Source organism: Microtus oregoni, unplaced genomic scaffold, assembly GCF_018167655.1.
Source record: "Microtus oregoni isolate MIOR12 unplaced genomic scaffold, Mior012 000004F_ref0000308, whole genome shotgun sequence".
NCBI classification, from domain to species: domain Eukaryota; kingdom Metazoa; phylum Chordata; class Mammalia; order Rodentia; family Cricetidae; genus Microtus; species Microtus oregoni.
Genome location: NW_024543063.1, coordinates 28606040 through 28629416, shown reverse-complemented (window position 1 = coordinate 28629416; position 23377 = coordinate 28606040). Strand labels below are relative to the sequence as shown.

Here is a 23377-nt window from a genome sequence, read left to right as displayed (position 1 = left end):
ACTTGCTGAGTGGAGCTGCAGCTCCTGCCTAGAATGTGCAAGGTCCTAGAGTTCCAACCTCAGTACAAACACAGAGCAAAACCCAAACCAAGCTGGGGCAGTGGTGGTGCACACATTTAATCTCTGCACCCAGGAGGCAGAGGCAGGCAGATCTCTATGAGTTCTAGGCCAGCCTGATCTACAGAGCAAGTTCTAGTACAGCCAGGGCTACATAGAAAAACACTGTCTTGGGGGGAAAAAAGGCCCAAACTGTGGCAGTGGCAATGGCCACTCTGTCTTGGACTGTTGGTGGGACCACAGGAAGCACCCCACAGTTGCTTCAGACTGACTGTAAGCGCTCCTGGTGACTCCAAGGCCCTCAAGATCACTCACCTTCCGTCTTCCCTCCTCCACTAAGGGACTGTCGGGAAGCATCAACTTCAGAAAGTCATCTTTGGATAGGACATGTTGAGCTTCTGGAACAGAGTCTCCCACCACTGCTGGATGCTGAGTGGCTGCGGACATGATGTCCATCTCGCCATATATCCTGATGGAATAAACCAGAACATAGTTCAGAGGAGTTGTGGCCTACTAGAAGACACCCTTGATGGTCAGATGAAGGTTCAGAAAACATCTGTAAAGGCTGAGAGAGAGTCCAGCAGGAGGACCTGAGTTCAGTCTCCCAGAATCCAGATGAGAGGGGGAAAAGCAGGTATGGCAGTGTGCTTGGCACTGGGGCAGCAGAGACAAGTAGATCCAGAGGCTCACTGGGCAGTCTGTCTAGACTAATTAGCAAGTTCCAGACCAGTGACAGGCACTGTCTCAAAAATCACAATGGGGCTGGGTGGTAGTAGCACATATCATTAATCCCAGCATTTGGGAGGCAGAGGCAGGTGGATCTCTGCGAGAGTTCGAGGCCAGCCTGGGCTACAGAGCAAGTTCTGGGACAGCCAGGACTGTTCTACAGAGAAATCACCTTGACAAACAAATAAACAAACAATCACAGAGTCTGAGATACATTGGGCCAAGGTTATTGGTACGTGTACACACACACACACACACACACACACACACTCTCTCTCTCTCTCTCTCTCTCTCTCTCTCTCTCTCTTTCTCTCTCTGGAAGGCCACAGTTCTGGAAATTCACTGTGTGCACACGTGTGTGCGCCTTCCCTACACCACCCCACTTCTGTGAAATGAGCTTAAAAATAGTTAAGATTTTTTAATAATTCACAGACAACTCAGATCCCCAAAACCCGGGATGAAAACACTGACAACTTTAGAAGAAGGCCGCACGTCCCTCCTAAACTGTGTTGGAAAGTAGCTCCCATAATCATCAGAGACATTAGGCACTGCAGCGACATGCAGCTCCCTGGGGCTGGGCAGCAGGACCCCATGGCTGCCAGGGAAGAGAGAAGGCTGCCCCAGGTGGCCTCGGGTTTAAGATAAATTAGCTGAGGCATGAGCCAAGCAGGTTTCATTACTGGTGACTTCACAACGCTGTTTGGATAAATAAAGCCACTGTCTCCCTTAATTACAAGGATATGAAAATGGATGTATAAGCCACAAAAGCCTGCCATGTTGAATTACTGTGCCCAGGTCCTTTCCCGGAGAGACTGGGGAGTTACTCTGGCAAGGTTTGTGGTCAAAACATGATCTGAGCAGCCAGACACTCCAGGGGACCCAGGATAATCAGGCTGGATGATCTGTGCTACACAACTGTGAACATGAGGCTCAGGGACTGGCTGCCCGCAGTGGAGGGCTACAGAGGGTGACCCCGAGTCACTGCGGCACTCCTGTGTCTGCTTCAGTGAAATGCTACCTCATCACAGAGTGACGGCTCACAGGGGAGTGAGAATAGGAAACAGACCAGGGCCTGTCCACAGTGACTAGGCCTGAAGGGGAACTCTCTATGGCTTTCTGCTTATCCCTCTCTACCTTAAAGTCCAGGTGATGCTGACTGTGTGAGCAGACAGCTGGGACAGTGGCTCTCCAGACCTTCCAGACATGACTGGAGAAGGGACAGGCTTGTGTTAGATAGGGCATGAGAAGGGGGCCACCAGAACTCCAAAACCTTGGGGACTTTTGTAGATGAGTCTTCTATGGAGAGAGCCACACATGGCTTTTAGGAATGGCACGTACAAGAAGTACTTGACATCAGGGCTGGGAAGTGCTCTAGATCATCAGGCCCTGCTTGATTTAGGGGAGACAGAAAAACCTCTCGGTTTCATCAACAGCCACAGCGTGGACGAAGCCAAACCACAATCGTGCAGCTTACAGGGGCGCTTCTAGCTCCCGTGGGGTAAGAATCACCAGCACTCTCTGCTAAACTAATTCTGGGGAAATGTCTTCAGTGATGTGCTGGAAATATGTTCCCAGGTTTATTCTGTGCTGGTCACTGTGATTAACAGGGACCCTGGATGACCCCTAGCCTGAATGTACAGACATACACGCATGAGGGAGTACACAGAGAGTGCAGAGAAGAGCCCGCCATGGGTGGAGCTGGCCGTGCTCAGAGGCTCCGAAGGCTGACTGGCAGGAAGCAGGGATACTCAGAGGTACCAGGCACAACTGTTCCTCCACTTATGCTATTTTAAAATACAGGATACTGTGGGCAAACCATCACAGAAGGTTCTATTGCACAATTTTAAAGGAATTGGCGATCTTTCTTCATCCTTCCTTCCCTTTCTTTCTGGTGGTGTATGCATGTCTATGCTTTTGTGTGTGTGAAGGTTTAGGTCAGAGGTTGAAATTGAGATGTCTTTTTCTGTAGCTCCTGGTAGTGATATTTCATTTGCATTTTAATAAATAGTTCTTGCCCGAAGTTCAGAGAGTAAGACAGTCACACTGGTTAGCCATACAGAGTAGGCAGTGGTGGCAGACACCTTTAATCCCAGTAGCCACACAGTTTGCCATAGAAGCCGGGCAGTAGTGGTGCACACCTTTAATCCCAGCTCTAGAGAGGAATATAAGACAGGAGGAGGCAGCTCTCACACACAATCTCATTCTGAGATTCCTGGAGGCAGGATCGCCATTTCAGACGGAGGTAGCGGTAAGAGCCAGTGGCTGGCTGTTTTGCTTTTCTGACCTTCAGGTTGAACCCCAATTTCTGTCTCTGGGTTTTTATTAATCGTGCTACAACTCCCCATCTTAGTTTTGAGACAGGGTCTCTTGCTGGACCTGAAGCTCACTGTTTTGGCTAGGCTGGCTGGCCAGGGACCCCTGGGTAACACCTGTTTGCACCTGGGTTCCAGGTGCTATCAACCACCGTTTACCATTTACATAAGGGTACTGCCAGTGCTGAATTCACAGAGGTGCTAGCCTCATGGCTGTCGGACAGCTTCCTGAATAGCTCTTCCAGTAACTTGGTAGGTGGTACCCTGATAGGACTCAAAAGCCAGCCTTGCAGTCCTGAATGGATGTCTTTCCTTAGGACCTCCTGGACATGCCTTCAACAGTTATGGCTGACGTGTGAACACACGTGTGGGCGAGAGTCCTACACTGACACAATGCCTGACATGTCTACTCTGAGCTCAAGTCCTAGGAAGTGGAGGCAGAATGAATGACTCCCACAGGCCTTGCCTGTAACACAGGCCTGAGCATACCCATGGGAGAATACCACTTGTCCCACACCATGGACCAGGATGACTTCTGAGGTGAGGGGCTGCAGCAGGGACAGGCTGGGCCCCATCCAGCATGTGTGGAGTTGTACCCTACCCTCAACACTCCCGCATCACCCCTTTCCCTTGATGTCAGTGGGGCCCACTCATAAGCACACACAGAGCCTGGGCCCCACCCACTGGGGTTCCAACAGTGCTTTCTGGAATTTACAAAAGGCTTGAGATGCGGTTCATGAAGTACCCAGCAGACAGAACACCCATGCATGGCAGAACACCCATTTGTCTCCATAGGATCAGCAGTCACGTGAAAGGCACAGGACAAAGGGCCTTCTTAAACATTTTGCAAGAAATTGACATGATTCTCTATATTCCGAGATTCCAGGGACAATTTCAGCACTAACACAAGGGTCACCTTAGAAACTAGAAATGGGATAGCTAGGTTTACTACGGGTCATTTTACCAGTCACCAGGGCTAGTTCACAAACATCTCTTAATTCTGAAGTGCATCCTTTAAGAGTCCCTGCACCCTCCCATAAACCGTGCATTCACGGCACACCCAGCCCACACCTACACCATGGCAAACTCACACAGCGGAGCACAGGATTCAGACCTTAGGACACACAGTTTCTTAGGCTTCTTGGATCATCCAAACCTTCAGTTTTTCCTGCTTTCACACACAGAGACTATCCCCCCACCTGCCCATCAAAGCTCAAGAGTCCTACAAAACAATCAGGTAAGGTGCTTTCACTTGTGTGTTCTCTGACTGTGGAATTCATGCTGCCCTTGGCCTTGAGATACCATAGAGTCTGTGCCTACACCACTGCCAGCTGTTACCATGACTCCACTGCAGACAGATTTTTGGATATGGAATCAAAGACAGCAGAGTTTTACATTTTTTTGTTTTAACTTATAAAAGTCAAGGGCTGGAGAGTCGGCTCATCAGGCAGAGGGCTTGCCGTCTCAACGTGCAAGCCAGACGATCTGAGTTCAATCCCAGAAGCCCTTATGGCGATGGAGAGAACCAACTCTACAGAGCTGTCCTCTGACCTCTAGACTCATGCTATGGCACCACTCCACATCATCATCACTACAGTAATAACAAAACCAAGACTTTAGAGAGAGAAACATGGATGCCAACACTTACAGAGCTTAAAACAGAAGCCGGGACACGGAGAAGGCTCAGTGGGTAAATGCTTGCCTTGTAGGCACAGGGACTTGAACTCCATCCCCAGCACGGGGCATGGGGGGGGGGCGGGAAGCTGAACATGGTGATCTGAACTTGGAATCCCACTGCTGGGGAAGTGGAGACAGGAGGATTGCTGGGCGCTAGGGCTCAAGGGCTGGCCAGCTTCCACCTACTTGGTAAGCTCCAGGCCAACGAGAGGCGCTACTGTTCGTTTGAATGTTTTTTTTTTAAACCTCTTTTAATTCTTTACTCTTTTAGGGGCCCACCACCCAGCTCCCAAATAAATCATACAGAGTCAATGCCGACGCGAGCTTGGCTTGTTTCTAGCCAGCTTTTCTTATCTTATCCCAGTCACCTTTGCCTCTGGGCCTTTTCCTTCCCTTACTTTCACTCTGCTCTCTGGCTGGCCCCAGTGTCCTCCTCTCCTCCTTTCCTGCTCCTTCCTCTCTCTTGCTCTTTTCTAAGATTTCTCCTCCTATGTAAGCTCTCTGCCTGCCAGCCCCGCCCATCCTTGCTCCTGCCTCACTATTGGCCAAGCAGCCTTTTATTAGACCACCTGGTCCTTTAGACAGGCAGAGAATCACAGCTTCACAGAGTTAAACAAATGCAGCACAAACAAAAGTCACACCTTAAAATAATTTTCTACAACACCCTATCTCAAAGAAGGTAGACAGAGCCTGAAGAACATCCCAGACGCTGTCCTCTGGGTTCCGCCTGACTGTACAAACTTGCACACGCTTAGGCTGTGCTGGCTAGCTTTGTGTCAACCTGACACAAGCTACAGTTATCTAAGAAGAGGGAGCCTCGACTGAAAAAATGTCTCCACAAGATCAGGATGTAGGCAAGCCTGCAGGCCATTTTCTTAATTAGTGACAGAGACGGGGAGGGCCCAGTCCACTGTGGATGGTGCCAACCTTGGGCTGGTGGTACGGGTTCTATACGAAAGCAGGCTGAGGAAGCCATGAGAGCCAGTAAGCAGTGCTCTTCCATGGCCTCTACATCAGCTGCTTGAGTTCCTGTTCCAACTTCCTTCAGTGACAGACTGCAGCACGGAAGTGTAAAGCCAAATAAACCCTTTCGTCCCCAGTTCGCTTTCGGTCATGGTATTTTATCAGCAACAGTAACCTTAACTAGGACACACACACACAAGTGCACACACACACACACACATGCACACACACACATGCGTACACACACACGCACACACACATACACACATACACACACACACACACACACACAAGTGCACACACACACACATACACATGCACACACACACATGCGCACACACACATACACATGCGCACACACACACATACACACACGCGCGCACACACACACGCACACACACATACACACATACACACACACACACACACACACACACACACACACACACACTTTGAAACAAACATTTCTTGGCTGCCCGTTTCTAGAAAAAGCACTTCCCATGGGAGGAAAGGAGAAAGTGAACATGGCTGCCCACTTAACAGGAAGCCACTTACCTAGGGCAATCAGTCACTTCGGGTTCTTCAGGAGGTGGGCTGCCTTCTGACTTTTTCCAGCCAATGACATATTTGTTCGCTGCCCCTTGTCTATGGTAAGGCTTCACCACGGCCCCGGGCACCTGCTGACCACCACCATGAGAAACGATGTAGACCTTGGAGCTGTCCAAAGACCCAGTGCTTTTGGAACAGTGGGCAGAGGGGCTTCCTGAATGGTGAGAGCCACTGTGGAGGAAGACAAAGGCGGTAACACTGTCACACACAGCAGCGATGTGGTCAGAGCTGGCCACTGGGCTGCGAGGGCAGGGTGACCTCTTGCCACAGCTTGCTGGGTGGAAGCCCCCTGTACAGCGGCTCCCACGGTCACATGTGGGCTCTCTTGTGGCAAGATCAATGAGACACACAGCTGGAGGGAACTGAGCTGCAGCACCAGGCAGGCAGGTGGCAGGGCCACTCGGCGCCTGAAATTCTACCTCAGCTACCCAGGCCTCAGTGTCACTGCAGGTAGAAAACCCAAGGTGGCTAAGGGGCTTCAGCCTAACTCCTCATGGATTCTTTAATCCGCTAACCTATCAAATTATAGATGAGGAATTTGAGCGTCCCCTCGAGCACCTCTTCTCTATGAAAGGAGTAAGCACTGAAGGCAGTGCCCCAGGAAGCCCCATTGCTGCCATACGGACTCCACGAGTCCCCGAGAGCATCCTGACTCCTGACACCAGGTTTCTTACAAGTGTCCTGAGCTTCGAAAAGATGCTACAGGGCAGCAAGACCCCAGCAAAGCTTTTACAGGATGGTCGCCTTTTATCCGACCCTGAGAAGACGGTGGAAATCACCTCGGAAGTCGAGCTCACCCGATCCCTGAATACAATGTTACCCAGCACTGAACTTACTTCACTAAACAAAATTGGTAAAAAAATAAAATAAAAATAAAAAATAAAAAAAAGCAGCAAGATTGTCTGCTTGGCCCACAACCTCCTTACCCTCTGTTCCCTCTACCCTGTCTTGTTGACTAGATCTGGGATCCTGGGGTGACTGCTGTGTCTGAGGGCATGACAAGGACCCACTCTGAATGTGGCAGCACCATCCCACAGACCGGGTCCTGGACACAATACAAAGGAGCGAGCTGAGAACCAGCATTTATCCACGTCCCAACTGCAGAAGCCATGCGACAGCTGCTCTGCTCTCCTGTCACAATGCCCTCCCACCAAGCCCTTGCATCCCCCAAGCCATGAGCCAAAATGAACGCCTTTCCTTATGCTGCCTTTGCCATGGATTTTATCATAGCAATGAGTGAGAAGCTAGCTGGGACAGGGGCTTCTCAGGGAGGCCTGCTTCTGAATACACTAGAAAGAGCCTTCTCGCCCAGGAACATCAAGGAGCAAGGCCCGTGGGTGGCAATCAGTGAGGAAAATACTCACGATGTGAAGGCATCACATGGGGGCTAAAGATAGGGATTCTAGTGTCGGGCAATGTCACTTGGCCAAGCAGAACCTCAACAGTTCAAGACATTTCAGTTACACGAGGCAAAATGACGTAACAAGTTAAATGAACCAAGGAGAGTGTAGTTGTATACACAGCATTCATGGCCACCACTGTCCTTTAGTAATGTCCAAGGGAGGGCAGGGGAAAGTTCTAGGGAAAACTCTGGTGACCACTGCTCAGGAGGCCTGTCTAGGGGCTTGCAGGCACCACTTCCTGGAGACATGCCTATTAATCCTGGGTCCTAGAAGACTGTCCCATTTTGGTTTGTCCAGCCCTGCTCTGTGGCTGGGAGCTCTGAGAAGCCAGGGAGTGGCCCAGAGCCCAGTGCAAATATCAGTGGAAGCCACACTCACTGATTAAATCCCACCCACAGATACAGTAACACACGTTTCTTCTCAGAATCTTTGAAGAGAAGGCGGAAATGTGAAATTATCAGTTTTTAAACTAAAATATAGATGTCTGTCAAGTAGGAATACAAATCTACACACAGGCATGTATCATCCATCTATCCTTAGAAAACAATTCCCTGATATTTAGCTTCCCCCTCACCCCAACACTGACGGGTTGGTTGAATTCACTAGCGCCTAGAGCTATCTCATAAACAAATCAATTAATTTTGAGACAGGATCTCACTAAAATGTTCAAGATCACCTTTAACTGACTATATATATATATATATATATATATGTCCCAGGCTAGCCTTGACTAACCTGTGCTGTGATTATAGGCCCCTACCACCAGGGATTATAGGCCTCCACCATCAGGGATTATAGGCCCCCACCATCAGGGATTATAGGCCCTCACCACCAGGGATTATAGGCCCCTACCATCAGGGATTATAGGCCCTCACCACCAGGGGTTATAGGCCCCCACCATCAGGGATTATAGGCCTGCACCTATAGCTGACCGGGTGCTAACTCTTCATTTAAAAATCCCAATTGGGGCCGGGCGGTGGTGGGGCACACCTTTAATCCCAGCACTCGGGAGGCAGAGGCAGAGGCAGGCGGATCTCTGTGAGTTTGAGGCCAGCCTGGTCTACAAGAGCCAGTGCCAGGACAGGCTCCAAAGCTACAGAGAAACCCTGTCTCGAAAAAAAAAAAACAAAAACAAAAAACAAAACAACAACAACAAAAAAATCCCAATTGGGGGCTGGGAAGATGGCTCAGCATTTAAGCATATTCGCTGCACTTCCAGAAGATCTGAGTTCGGTTCCCAGAGCTCACACTGGATGGTTTATCAACAGTCTATCTCCAGCTCAAGAGGATCCAACCCCCTTTCCTGGCCTCTGAGGGCACTATACTACACACACAACCACACACAGAGCCAAATCCCAAATTTCGGCTGTACGTAAGTGGTCACACCAGAAACCTCAAGTCTGGCCGGCCATCAGGCTTCAGGGGCACGGATGGTTTGATGGTGTTTACAGCTTACTGGGTGGGGGGTCCCAGATGAGGCCTGATGAGGTGTCTACTACTGTGCCTTCCCTCTTCCAAGGGTCCCCAACTGTCTTTTGACAGACGCGGTAAAACGATGCTGTCCTCTATAAAAGAGGTTCAGAGTTAACCTGGGATGCAGGTGGCCTGCAGGGTGGACATGGCTGGTAGACACTGAAGATTACCCAGCTTGTAGCTCTTTATCAGAAGACATCAGTGTCACAGGCTGAGCCAGGAGAGAGAAGTGGCAATCCCTCACATTGAAAGGGAGAGTAAAATCACGGGGACAGACTAAACACGCACACCTCCACTACAGAGCTTTGGAGGCAAAACCTCCCTGTGAGGTCAGACAGTTGGGTAGCCAGCAGTACCCAGCCTCAGGCCCCGCCTTTATAGCTCCAGGCAGGAGCAGGTGCAGCGTGGCCCATGATGGCTCACCTGGAATGAGACGAGATCTCACTGAGGTCACCCATGCTGCCCTCTGCAGCACTGGTGGAGATGGCGGAGGCATAGCCATGCAGGGTATACATCTTGGCAGGTTCATCGTCAGCTCCCGAGACATCAGCAGCGTCAGCCCACTGTTCAGCCCGGCTGTGGATCAGAGACCTGCTCCCCGTCAGGTGCACGGGGCCAAGGATGGTGGCCGGCATGCATGGAGCGGTGTCGATGCCACTGTCAGTGGAAGCGCCTTTGATGTAGGTCAATCCCAGCAGCTCGGGGTCCATTAGGTCCCCTGACCCGAAATGCTTGTCGTCGCTGTTGCTGGATGTGTTACTGGAGAGAGTGTTGCTGCTGGAGTGGCTGGAGCAGCTCTTATCCCCGATCTGGAGAAGAGGTGGACAGAAGACGGCCTTTGGGTGACCCCATGCCCTCCCCAAACACTAGACCATAGCTGGGACTGAGTGCTCCTGGTACCGCCAACAGAAACATGGCTTTCCTCCACAATAGCCTTGTCATTTTAGAGTGTGTGTGTGTGTGTGTGTGTGTGTGTGTGTGTGTGTGTGTGTGAAGGTAACAGTGGTCAGCCTCCTCCTGTTTCTCAGGATGCCAGTCTCTGGCTTTCACTTGTAACTTGCTGACTCAGCTGAGAAGCCCGGGGATCTGCCTGTGCCTGCCTCTCCAGTGCTGGCACTGCCAGGGTGCGTCACCACACTTGGTTGGAAATAGGTGCTAGGGACCAAACTCAGGTTCTCACGTTCACACTGCAGACACTCTGCCCACTAGGCCACCTTTCTAGGCCACCAGCCTGGCCTCCTGCACAGGCCCTGCCTCCCAACCCCTCCCCCATAACTGTCATGAGCTCAGCATCCTTTCTATGGTCAATCACAGGTGTGTAGCACACGAAAATAGGTCGCACGGCACTGAGAAGGATTATATAGACTGGGAAGGATGTAAAAACTAGGTAAAGAAGGAGATCACATTTACAGCCAATTTACAGTCATTTACAGCCAATACGGCATTTCCTCTTAAAAGTTCCAATGCCAGCTCAGGTTTGGGGAAGGAGATTCGGGTTTGAGTCATGATGGTAAAACATCTGGTTAGTCCCTGGAAACTTTCTGAGCTTACAGTGCCACATGGTTTCTGCTCAGAGAAGCGCTCTGAAGCCGTGATGTGCCCTGCAAACAAGCAAGTGGGCTTTGGGGGGCTAAAGCCAAATGATGTCCCAAGGAGGGAGGTTCCAGAACACACCTGTTTGAAAAACACCCAATGCTTCCAGTCCCCGAAAGACTAGCGGCAAACACAACAGGAGAGATCTCCTCTATCCACTGTGTTCAGACCAGCTGCTGTCACAATCTGAGAACCAGCAGGGGCAGGGCTTTGGAGCCAGGACAATGGACCCTACCTGGGCATTTCCACGGAGTCTGGCCATCTCTCTTTTCCCTCCATCCTACTGAGCCCCCAGGTTTGACCCTGTCCCCTCTGACAGAAGCACTGCAGGAACTGCAGGGTGGGTGTGAGCAGACTGGGAAGAGACTCAGTGCAGGGGTTAAGGGGACAAAGGGAGGGGAGAGCGTTGCCCGGAAGTCTGCACATTCCTTTCACCTGCACATTGTTAAAAGGTAGAAAGGCCGCTCCTCTGCACTGGGTCTCACAGAAAGCTGTTTCCAAGTCAGTCTCCTGTGGGATTTGCCTTGTGGAGGCTACGGAAGTCCATGGGTGGGCAGAGCGAGGAACGTGCGGTGGGGTAGACTGGGGCCACCGAGTACAGTCAGCAGGCAGCCACGGTCACCGGCACCTCAGTGACGTCAGCAGGCAGCCACGGTCACTGGGCACCTCAGTGATGTCAGCAGACACTGAGTACAGTCAGCAGGCAGCCACAGTCACCGGGCACCTCAGCGATATCAGCAGAAGGACCCGTCTCCGTTTCTATGACTGCACTATCCCATTAAGCGGGTAAATGGTTAACTAACTACACCTGGGGGCAGGTGCTCAACACTATCCCCTGGGACATGGAGGCTCGGAGGGTGGATGCACATGTTGGCTTTTCCAGTAATCTGCTGCACATCCTTCCTGTGAGTTCCTTCACAAGCTGGGGAAGTGAAGATATTCTCGTTTCCTCTCACATTAAGGTAATGTGATATTCTCATTTACCTCTCACGTTTGGTAAATGAGGCGTGCTCAACCACTGCCACGGGTGTGCACCTACTGTGCACTGGAAGTTCTTTATATTCTCAATCACTGCCACGGGTGTGTACCTACTGTGTGCTGGAAGCTCTTTATATTCTCAATCCCTGCCATGGGTGTGCACCTACTGTGTGCTGGAAGCTCTTTATATTCTCAATCACTGCCACGGGTGTGCACCTACTGTGTGCTGGAAGGTCTTTATATTCTCAATCACTGCCACGGGTGTGCACCTACTGTGTGCTGGAAGATCTTTATATTCTCAATCACTGCCACGGGTGTGCACCTACTGTGCGCTGGAAGCTCTTTATATTCTCAACCACTGCCACGGGTGTGCACCTACTGTGTGCTGGAAGCTCTTTATATTCTCAACCACTGCCACAGGTGTGCTACCTGCCTTGCTGTGCACTGGGACATTCCCTAGAGTACTGAGCATCATATGTGGGCACACACTGGTCAACTGTGTGCTGCTGGGGCATGACTCAGGCTCCCATGTGCTGCTGGCAAGTGTGTTACTCTACTATGTGAGGTATATAATCCATGTTCTTGAGTAACACACACACACACACACACACACGCTGCCACACCGTGTGCAGGGCTGCACCTCACACTGTCAAACATGATACCACCGTCTGCAGTCCTACTGTGTAGTGAGCTGCATCCTATGCTCTTGAGCACTGCGGACAAGCATCCTGTACCACCCACTACGTGCTGACAGACATCAGTCCTGGCTAACAGTGTGACTGGCCATATGCAAACAACTTACATGAGATAGTTTATTGGGGGAATCTTTGCAGCTTCCGTCTTTCTGCAGGGCTCTTTCCTTATAGGAGCTCAGGACTTTGGAAGGTGGGCCATGCCATTTGGTTTCTGTGACAGAAAAAAGAGTTAAACACCCAATCTCCAATGTGAGTAAGAGGAAGAAAAACGGGGCGCTAGCAGATAGTTTGGAACAATCACGTAGAATAACGACAACTTCCCAGGTCACCAATGGACAAACAGGAGCCAGGAAACCACCACCACAAAGGGATCTGTTTCTAAAGGCTTTATAACCATAGCTATCTGAAGCCACAGTACAACCACAGCCACCCACCGCACTGCCTCCTGTGCTGGGACAATCAGCCAAGCCCTCTGCCTAGCTCCAGAGATGCTAATCGAATATGGCTGAGGAGTGAATGAGTGGGTGCAGTGGGGACCTCGGCGGCCGCTCCCCAGGGGTTCTGTGTTACCTGGAAGCCTGCCTCCGTCTATGATGTCCTCATGCTCCCTGGCTCCTTCGCACTCCACAGAGCCCGGACTCTGGTGCTCGAGCAGCAGAGGGGATGGGCACCTGCAAAGAAAGAGTCCAGCTGTTCTTTCCTGACACCACCAGCCACAGAAGACAGGGCGGCTGGCTTCTACAGGGGACAGGCACGAGATGGCTGTTGGTTCCTAAAGAGGCCATGGCTACCAATCCCTATTGGCTCTAGGCCTGAAGCCCTTCTTGGAAACAGTTCCCTGACTGGTGGAAATGCAGCATGCTGGCTGATCCCTCCAGAGCAGAAGATGCTGCTGCACTAGGGTTTAACATATAGAAGCAGCACTGCCACGGCGGGCCGCGGCCCAGCTCTGGTGGGGCACAGGGCTGTCTGTCTTCTGACTAATGCACATGGCACTGACAGAGTTGAAACCACTTTTCCAGGAAGGAAAATCTAGGTACAGACTCCACCCAGATGGCCTTTGCTTATGGAAACCTGCAAAAGGAAGATAAATCTTAGAAGTAAAGGAATTGAGGAGAATGTGTTTGTATTGCAATATGATTTGTATGGAGAGAATCCACACTGTCGATCTTAAACCACACAAGTGTTTTTCATTTATACAAAAACAAACCAAACACACTTGTTTAACACATAGCTTCATTTAGAAAATGTATTTGCCATTTAGCTGTGAAGAGCTCTATCATCTAAGATGACAAGCATGTCACGTGGGAAACAGTGTCCACTTCTAAGCCCAAACTGGACAGTAGAATGCAATGCCTGGACTCAAGTTCTGCTCTGCATCTGAGGACAGTAGCATGACTGCCTGCAGCAGGCTCTTCTATGGACAGGGGTCTTTCATCCGCACCGGTCCGAGGCTTCCATGGATGGGCGACTGTGGGCCCAGCTGCTGACCAGCACAGATGAACCAGAATCACCACAAAGGACAGCTAGGGCATGACTGTTTAGTGTGGTAATCTCAAGAGTCCCACATAAAGTCAGTGTGTGTGTGTGCGCGCGCATGTGTGCGCCCACAGGGCCTCCAGCTGTGACCTCACTGCGGACTCCTGGGATATGATACAAACTACAAGGGCTGCTGCCATGGTGGCCTCGACTATGGATCTCCAGCCGGAAGTGAAGATGCCTCAATTATAACCTCATTTCCCTGGCTCCGAGGAGCTATCTCTTGCTAGCAACTTAAGTAAGGGCGACTTCTGAGGGTTCCTATCCACAAAGCCCTCGTGTTCAGAAGTCATTTCCATGTCACAAAGAAAGCAGGGTTTTAGAGAGACCAGTTAATACCATGTCCACAGAAATGGAGTCTCCTAGCTGGACGTGGAGGCACACACCTGTCATCCCAGCCCGAGAGGCTGACATAGGTGGACTGCCACATGTTACAAACCGCTTGGGCTACAGTGCAAGACTGATTCAAGCAAAAGAAACGGCATCTCCTGGACCTAGAGCTTACTACAGTGCCTGATACTCTCGCAGGTATCCTTCCTGTAGGAGTAGCCTTCCCTCAACCCCCACACAGGGAATGCTTTTGAATGAGTCCTAGGCAGAGGTACCGGCTCCCTTTGGGGAGACAGAAAAGCCGGAAGGAGCCATACCCATCGTAGCCCACTTGTGGTCTCCAGGGTCCACTCCCACCAGGTCCTGGGTCACTGGACGATGACTGGTTGCTGGGAGAGCTTCTGCAAGGGAGGAAAGAATAGCAGCCGGGTTAGGACATCGCCAGTCCCAGTCAAACCCACCTGTCTGACCTGAGCTGGTTACAAACAAATTTGCTTTGCTCATGACAAAGAGCCAATCACATTACAATGTGAAACGGAACCAATCACAGATTGGTAATCTTAGAGTTGGGATGCCCCAAGATTTATGACCAGCAACCCATCACAGGAAGGGCTGTGTAAAGATGAAGGCACAACGGCAGCTCCAGAGGACAAAACCAGGGACGCGGCTGGAGGATACAGTCAGGAGAGCAGCATCCACACCTGTTACAAGGAGCTTAATGCCAGCCACTTCTGGGTCAGCAGAGAACAAAGTTGGAATTCAGCAAAGCCACTGATTTTCACATAGCTACCAAATGTAATTTTACAACTCTTTTTTCCAAATATTTGTGAAAACTCACTTGATAGGGTTAATGCTAGCCAGGACTCCCTCTGGAACTGGGTCATTCTGGTTTCCTCTGTAATTCTTGAAACCCTACTTAAGGGACGTTCTGTGGCACCTGCTCAGGGGAGACCGGCCGTGGGCCTTGCACGGCAGCCCCTGTGCCTTCAGAGCATGGAGGGTGGCCCACAGCCTGTGATTCTCAAGTAATGAGGCTTGCAGCCCAGATGATTTAATTAATGTTAAAAGACTCTGACACTTCCTCACTTCCTGGGAGAACAAATTAGATGAGGCAGGAAGGGCTACACATTTTGTTAATTCTGGTAAATATATCTGTAAGTTAACGGTGTGCCATGTCTGGTTCTAAGCCTCTCACTGACACTGATCTGGTCAGTCCTTGGAAGGGCAAGCCAGTGACTGCATCCTTCTCGTGATCAGAGAGGCCCAGGGGACAGTGTATCAGGTAAGCAAGACCCTGGCTACCAGTGTGTGCTACCAGCGTGTGGCGACCAGTGTACAGGCCAGAGCCCAGCAGGGGTCAGCTGTCCAGGGTAAAGACACACACCTCTAGGTCACATGGAAGTTGACGATAAGCGTTACACATGGAATTCATTGTTTTGCTCTCAAACACAATTCTCATCAGCTTCTCATGCTGCTGAATTTAACTTTAAAAGGTGCAGTCTTTCACTGAAACAGCTACTATTGAGCCAGCCCGTTAGCAGGCTGCTAACTTCAGTTGCTCAAGAGGCTGAAGCGGGAAGATGGCAGATCTAGGGCCTGAGCAGGCTACAGGGTGAGTTAAAGCTAGTCTCAGAAACCCAGGAGACCCTATCATTAGACTCGTTTGGATTCCGCTCACTTGGCCGGCAGTGAGAGAGAAGTGCACACCTGAAGGCCTGCAGCCCTGCAGTGGGAAGTCCCTGTTCATGTTGTGTTTGCTTATTCAAACATGCTCAGGGGTTCCTAGACGTGCACTGGTAATAGCTCCAGGATATCTGGAGGGCCTGCCACCACAGAGGGCAAAGACCTGGAGAAGGTGACAGCCAGCGGCCCGGGTGGACGGAGGGCACAAACCTGGAGAAGGAGACAGCCAGGGGCCCAGGTGGGCGGAGGGCACCTGATGCTGCATCAGGAAAAGGCTGGACTCTCTTGAGTGCCGCTGTGTCTGAGGATACCTGGCTGCCCTGCTGGCCCAAAGCTAAAAGCTACCGTAGGACTCAGGAAGGCTGTGGGTGTTACCTGGTGCCATCAGGCAGCTTCCTATCGAAGGATGTGCTCCGGGGGATGGCGGCCTGGGCCTGTTGGAGCAGTGGCTGACACTGTAGACGGTCAGGTGTGCCTGGCACAGGTGAGGCTCTGGAAACTGGCTGTAGGGCTGGGGTGGGTACACGGTGCCATGTGGTGTTCCTCCTGAAAGGTGTCTTGTATTCGCAGGGTGTGCCCTCGCTGTCCAGCTTGTACTCCACCATGGGGATCCGGCAGAGCTCTGAACAGCCCCTGTTGAGTTGAGAAGAGATGGTGAGAAAGAAGCTTCCTGGGGGATCCCAGGCAAGGCCTGCACATGGCTGAGCAGGTTCTTCCTGCAAGCCTACTTAATTGGGAGTCACTTAACACCTACCCTACCCATGGCAATATCTCTAGATGCTCAAAACTGTCCAGCTGCCTTTTGGATAACAGTCACAGACTGAGACTCTAAAAGGTTCATTGAGGCTTCCTCCTCTCTGCCAACATACCACTAGGCTGGCTGGGGTAGGAAGTGCTGCACAGTGGACCATGACAGCCCTTTGGATGCTGTGGGCTATTGTTGTTAGGTGTTTTGAAAGCCCTCTGTACTCCTCCAAGTGCTGTCTACTGTCACTAGGCATCAAAGTCCAGAGATGCTGCACACCTGCTCAGGATGACACAGCAGGGTCATGGCCAGACCCAGGGGCTACAAATGTTGTCAACAGAGCTAGACACAAACACAAGACACTGTTCACCAGGACCCAGGCATCAGGGTGAATCGCCCCATTGGCCATGCTGGTCCAGCAGTCAGTATGTGGAGCTGTATGTAATGCTGGTGCTGGAGTAAAGCACTGCCGAAGAACAGCAGGAGCTGAGCACCAGCCAGGACATGCAGAGGGAGAATCACCATGCCCTGGCCCTGTGCAGCCCAGGGACTCAGCCAAGAGCTGCTGGTGTGGCCGACCGACAGTGTGAATGTGGAGGAAGACGCAGGGCTGCTTAGAAAGCAGGGTCCATGCAAAGTTCATTCCCAAGCCCTGAGGTCCAGGGGGCAGAGGGCAGCCAGAAAGCAAGCATGGGGATCTTTGATGTTCTGCAGAAACACAGGGACTGGAGTGGATGGCAGTGAAGAGAGGGGATCAGAGACTCAGTCTTACTGCCCCTTACCCAAATCTAGCCTGTCCCCACAGGCTGAATGAGGGCCACTTTCACCAGGAAGGCGACAGACGCCAGTCCCTGGAGAAGTTCCCTGACCAGCCAAGGCTCAGAGAGCAAGTAGGGGCCTCTGATACTGACAAACATGATAATTAGGTCTTAAACTTAAAAAAAAAATAAATAAATCTGGCCAGACAGTGGAATGGTAAACTGAGGCACTCTCCCAAAGAACTTAGGAGGGAGAGATGTGAGAAAATTCAGGGTGATTCCAAAATACCCATCTCTCACCAAAAAGGAAGGGGGAGGGAAAGGTCAGAAATTAGTAAGAAATACAAACAGAAAAACACAGAACTAAAAGACACCTGGACTGGAAGCCCCCAGGGCATGAAGTACAATGAATGGAGAAAGAGCCATCTACACAGACATCCTTGGGGAATCCGACCCTGGATCAAAGGCATGACCTGAAGGACCATGGTGAAAACCTGGGGGGTGGGGGGGGGAGTGCTGGCCAGGGCTCGGCTCTCTATGGTCCTGCTGGTAGGTACAAAGGGTAGTAATTCAAGGAAGGCTTCTGATTAAAATCCTGGCTGGAAATCATTTCTAGTCACTAGACCTTTATGCTGAGCCTAGAGAGAACCGCCAAAAAGAATGGCCTCGGGAAACTGAGTCCTGATGGTTGCCCTGGAGGAGCAGCACGGGGGTGGGGTGGGCTGGGGTGGGGGGGATACTTCAGAAGACACCCCATCTTGTCCTCAGCGGCAGAGACTCTGAGCACCAGGACACTTCATGCCTCGCTTTCTAACTCCATCTCCTTCCCCAAAGCTAAGTCTGCTTCTTAACTTAGTTTATACGACTCTGGATTTTCTGTTTGACAGTCAAATACTTCAGTTCAGATTTACACTGGATTGTGCTGCTTTACTCTGAGTAAAATCTGAGGAAACATTACAACTTTTTACCAAAGGACTTTAGTCTATGAGTACTTTTGTATGCAGATCCGACACCCCCAGGATTGCCCCTTCTTCTACGTGGCCAGTGGTCCAACTGGAAATCACGAAATGGGACAGTCCTCTGTTTGTTCATGCGTTCATTTGAAAAACAATACTGGTCTCTGAACCCAGCACAGCAGACACCTGGGATAGTTTCGCCCTGCACAGACGTTGCTTGTTGACCAGCTTACCCACCCTGAGATGCTCTCCCTGCTCCTGCTAACACTGGGCCCCGACTCTGCTGTCTCACAAACTGCTGTGCTATTTTTGTTATCAAGTAAAAGTTGTTGCTTTGCTTAGCAGAACTCTGTTTTAAATAGCCCGAATGTGCACACGAAGAACTGTGTAAGGAAGGCTGGACAGACCGGAGGTCCTTCAGGGTGAAGAGGAGGCTGTCCTGTTAACAACACAAGTGATCAGCAATTTCTGGCACCAATTTGTTGAGAGTTATGAATGAATGAACCAACAAACAACTGCACGAACGGACAACTAAACAAATGAAGGAGTGAATGGGTGGACGAACCGCTGAACAAGTGAACAGAGGACAAGGAGAACGAGTGAATGGATGGACGAAACGCTGCAGGCAATTCCCCAAAGGTTCTGAAACTTCATGCTCTTACTTTAGAGAAAGGGTGTGATCGTTACACTGGAAAAACATGCCAGGACTCTGAGCCTCAAGTCCTGAACTGTTTCTACGTTTCGTATAAAAATTCATCAGAGGGTTAGTAAGACAAGAGTAGACACAATACCCATCTATAGAAATAGATTCATACCTCTCTCTCTCTCTCTCTCTCTCTCTCTCTCTCTCTCTCTCTCACACACACACACACACACACACACCCACACACACACACATAGAATACCAGGCCATTAAAATGGAATTTTCTTTCTGTTCCTCATTTCCTATCTTTCCTGCTTCCTGTACTTGGGCAATCAGGCAGCAGGAGACAGAAGCATGGGGCAGGAGCCTTAATTTATAGAACTCTGCGAGCAATCATTTTGACTGGAGATGACCCATGGAAATCTCTGCTGTCCTGCATCACATGGAAATGTGGACTCATGTCAACAAAACACAAAGAGCCATATGTACGGTTTGGAGTTTCATTTCCATTTTTATTGGACATGTTTACTAAATTCACTAGCAATGTGTGACAAGCCATGCAGGATTCTGGTGAGTCATTACTTCTCTTAGAAAGCAGCCTTTGATGGATGCCTTTTCCCTAAAATGCCATTGACAGAATGTCACCTTTGAAGGTTAAGTCTAGGGCCTCCCATTTGAAAAACAGAAAAAGATTCTTAAAAAAAAAAAAAAACAAACCTTTGTGTGTGTGTGTGTGTGAATGTGTGTGTATGCATGTGTGTGAGTGTGGGTGGGTGCTGCAGTGCCCATATGAAGGTCACAGACACCTTGGGTGTCTATTCTTACCTTCCACCTTGAGAGAGGATCTCTGGCTCACTACTGCACACACCAGGCTAGCTGGCCCATGAGTTTTGGAGATTTTCCTGCCTCTATTTCCCACCTTGCTATAGGCATACTGGGCTTACAAGTGAACCAGGGCTGGCTGGCTTCATGTGGATTCTAGGGATCCAAACTCAGTCAGGTCCTCAGGCTTCCTGGCAAACCCTTTATCCCCTGAGTATTTCCTCCAGTCAGAAAGGCCTTAATAAGGTAGCTAGGGCAAGGGCAGCACTTGCCTGGTAGCCTGGGCAGCCCTTTCCTCTGCCCATTTCCATTTGAAGAGAGATATTTCCATGTTGCCCCAGGCCACTCATTCCCAACGTGCCTGAATTTACCGAAGGGTCTCAGCCTCAGCCTGAGCTCCTTTAACAAGCCCCACCCCCGGCCTGAGCTCCCTTAACAAGCCCCACCAAGAATTCAAAAAGTGGCTCTGCTTTCCTTTCAACTGGGGAGTGGGGACAGCTGGACTGTCCTCAAAGCTGGGTCAAAACGGGACTTCAAAACACTCACGGCTTTTGATGCTACACAAACACCTTCCCTACAGACAGCCGTGACCCAAGGATAACCAGGAGTGCCCATTACCCCACAGGCCTCCCAGGCAAGGGCGGAAGCAGATGGGCTCTGGGGCAAACGGTTTTGTTACCAGCTGAGACTCCAGAGTGGACGGAAGCATTGATGAGGGCTAAGACTCCTTGGAATTAGTTTGGCCATTTCTGCCTTCCTCATGAACTTGCACCAAAGACAACTTCTCTTGAAAAACCACACAGATGTGTGCGCATGCACATAACTGTTCATTTAAATTACTGTTTTTTTCTCCCTGACAGACTCTAAGAGCCAATTTCTGAAGAAGACGGAGGTAATTTTCCATCCCACAAATCAACAGCGCTGTCAGAGCCCCAGGCAGGTCCTTGTGTACTTAACTACCGAGCCAGCGTAAGCTGCCCTTTCAACAGTTTTCAGTTTTATTGTAAAGATTTATTTTATTACTTGTTGGCGTGCATGTGTATGCGTGTGTATGCATGTGTATAACAAGGCACATGTGCACTCGGACACCAGGGATGGCCATAGAGGGCAGGCTCCCTTGGGTCATAGAGGCAGGGCAATGGGAAGTGTTAGGAATATTCTTAAGATGTGCCTCTCCAAGGACACAAATAATTTCCATCAGACAGGATTAGACCAAATCAATGCCCGTGTTTACTTACAGCACTTGGGGTGGCCAGGAAAGCACGGGTTGGGGGAACCCACACAAAACCCGAAAACCACCTGTTCCTTTTTTTGGAGAGCAGCCTAAATAGCCTGTGGGAGTGGTCCTGACCCTCCCTGACGAGAGGTCAGCGTTTGGTGGGCTTTCCTGGAGGGGGAATCCAAGGCAACTTGGAGGTGAACCAAGGAAATTCCCAGGGGGAGAGGGCTTCTAAAGATGGGTGCCGGGTGTTGCAGTGAGCAGTCAAATATGGGTGCTGGAGACAACACTCAAGTCTCCTGGGGGCAAGCAGGTGCTCTTAACTGCCTGACTATCTATCTCTCCAGGCCCAAGTTTTTCAGATTTGAAAGTGTCAAAGCATGGCTATAATTTGAGCACTTAGGAGGCTAAGGAGAGAAGATGGAGAGTTTAAGGCCAGCCTGAGCTAGTATGTAGTGGGGACTCTGCTGCCCAGCCCCAGTGCTCCACGAAAGCCAAACCTAATTAAACTCAACATAACAATGAGAAGAGCCAAGGGCTACCTATTTCCCCTTTAGCATCTCTTCTATGGTTTCCTAAAATGTCACATAAGGCAGGCTAGCAGTGAGAAACCTGTGGGCTGCAGAGGTGGAAGGACTCCTGTCAGCTCAAGGCCAGCTGGGCTCAGAACTAGGGGGCTGGGAATGCGGTTTGGCGCTTGTCTAGCATTCTCCAGGTCCTGGATTCGAGCCCCAGCAGCACATGCACACAGGTACATGTGTGCAACACATATGCTCTCTTTCCAATAGTGCCAACAGTCCAGGGCCTGACTGTGCCGGAACATGGCTCTAACAGAAGAACAGCACTGCCTGCACTCTCCACAGCTAGGAGCTAGGGGGACAGAAGAGACGGGAACACAGCAAATACTGCGACCATGGCCCGCACACAGCGGAAGTGAAAATGGATCAGGAAGAATGAAAACACGAACTTTAAAAAGGCTCAGAGTCAGATCCACACAGGAGGAGGAAGCTATAGAGAATCCTGCTCGATGTGTGCAGGGCTTAGACCTCTAGAACCTTCTCCAGAGGTGAGAGCACTCTAAGAAGGGACTATGTGCTTGGGGAGGGACAGCAGCAAAGGCAAAGGCTCTGAACAAATATCCTGGCTATTTTCAATTGCATTTTAAACAAAGAATTAATTATAGGCTGATCCAGGCAGATAAGAAAGTCTCTCAGAGGAAAAACACGCTCTTGAGGAAAAGACAGCAGCAAAACATTCACACTGGAGTCCTGTTTATTTGTTCTGGCTGAGAAACAATTCAGTATTCCTTAGGAAATTCTATTCTTTGAATTTGTATGATTGAAATACCAGGCATAATGAAAATGTTACTATTTTTATTATCTAACATTCTTGAAAGCTCTGAGAGTTTCTTGCAGAGCAAAAACAGACTAAACCTAGATAAAGCCTGGAAACCATTTTCTCAGTTCTGCAGTAGCCAGTCTCACGGAGAGGGAAGGCCTGACCCTCAGCAGGAGTCACACCTGTGAGTTCCCCCACAGACTGGCTTAATTCTGAGGAAGAGGTCAGCTTACAGGATCCTTGAGCTTCAAGGAAGGCCGAGAGGAAGACATGCTCACGGCCAATCTGCTTCTTACTCCTGTCAAATAGTTTTTTATCTTTCTTTGTATGGACTTAAGTACGGCTCCTGGGGGTCCCTTGACTTGGGGAGGGGCGGACCGTGACACAGATAGGTCTAATGGGCAACACTGGGCAAGGTGGGGCTATAAGAAACCTCTTGTGGGGTTTTACAGGGCTAGGCCTTTAACACTAAGAGGGATTTCAGCTCTTTAACCCTTTAGTTTACAAACATATTGGGCAAATATAGGAAACATGGCCTTTGAAAGGCTAGGGGTGGAGTCCACGCCAAGTGTGCACAAGGCCCCTGCTGGTTCCATCCCCAGCATCATATCAGGCCGGGAGCAAACGCTAAATCTAATCAGACTTTACAATTTACAAACTCTGGCGAGACCAAGAGGACACACGGGTGGTTTGTTTTCTAAAAGATCGCCATTTAGGGCCGAGCTCTCCAGAAGGTCAGCCATTAGAGCCACCTGTGGTTAATTAAACTGAATTAATTAAAATGGAAAGACTCAACCACACTTCAAGTGTGTGACAGCTGCATGTGGCCCGGACATGGCACAGATGCAACCAGGCATG

At 50.3% G+C, this 23377-nt stretch overlaps 1 protein-coding gene across 3 annotated transcripts in view; it reads right to left on the bottom strand.

The window, feature by feature from the left end:
* Sipa1l2 (signal induced proliferation associated 1 like 2) overlaps nucleotides 1-23377 on the bottom strand; it is a 166594-nt gene that overhangs the window by 24756 nt on the left and 118461 nt on the right. For all 3 annotated transcript variants that reach the window (XM_041649909.1, XM_041649908.1, XM_041649910.1), the window contains exons 11-17: nucleotides 16414-16671; nucleotides 14673-14756; nucleotides 13057-13157; nucleotides 12594-12697; nucleotides 9644-10029; nucleotides 6291-6515; nucleotides 373-526 (exon numbers count right to left, since the gene is read on the bottom strand). In XM_041649909.1, coding sequence (XP_041505843.1) covers nucleotides 373-526; nucleotides 6291-6515; nucleotides 9644-10029; nucleotides 12594-12697; nucleotides 13057-13157; nucleotides 14673-14756; nucleotides 16414-16671 — 1312 coding nt within the window. The remainder of the gene's footprint in view (nucleotides 1-372; nucleotides 527-6290; nucleotides 6516-9643; nucleotides 10030-12593; nucleotides 12698-13056; nucleotides 13158-14672; nucleotides 14757-16413; nucleotides 16672-23377) is intronic.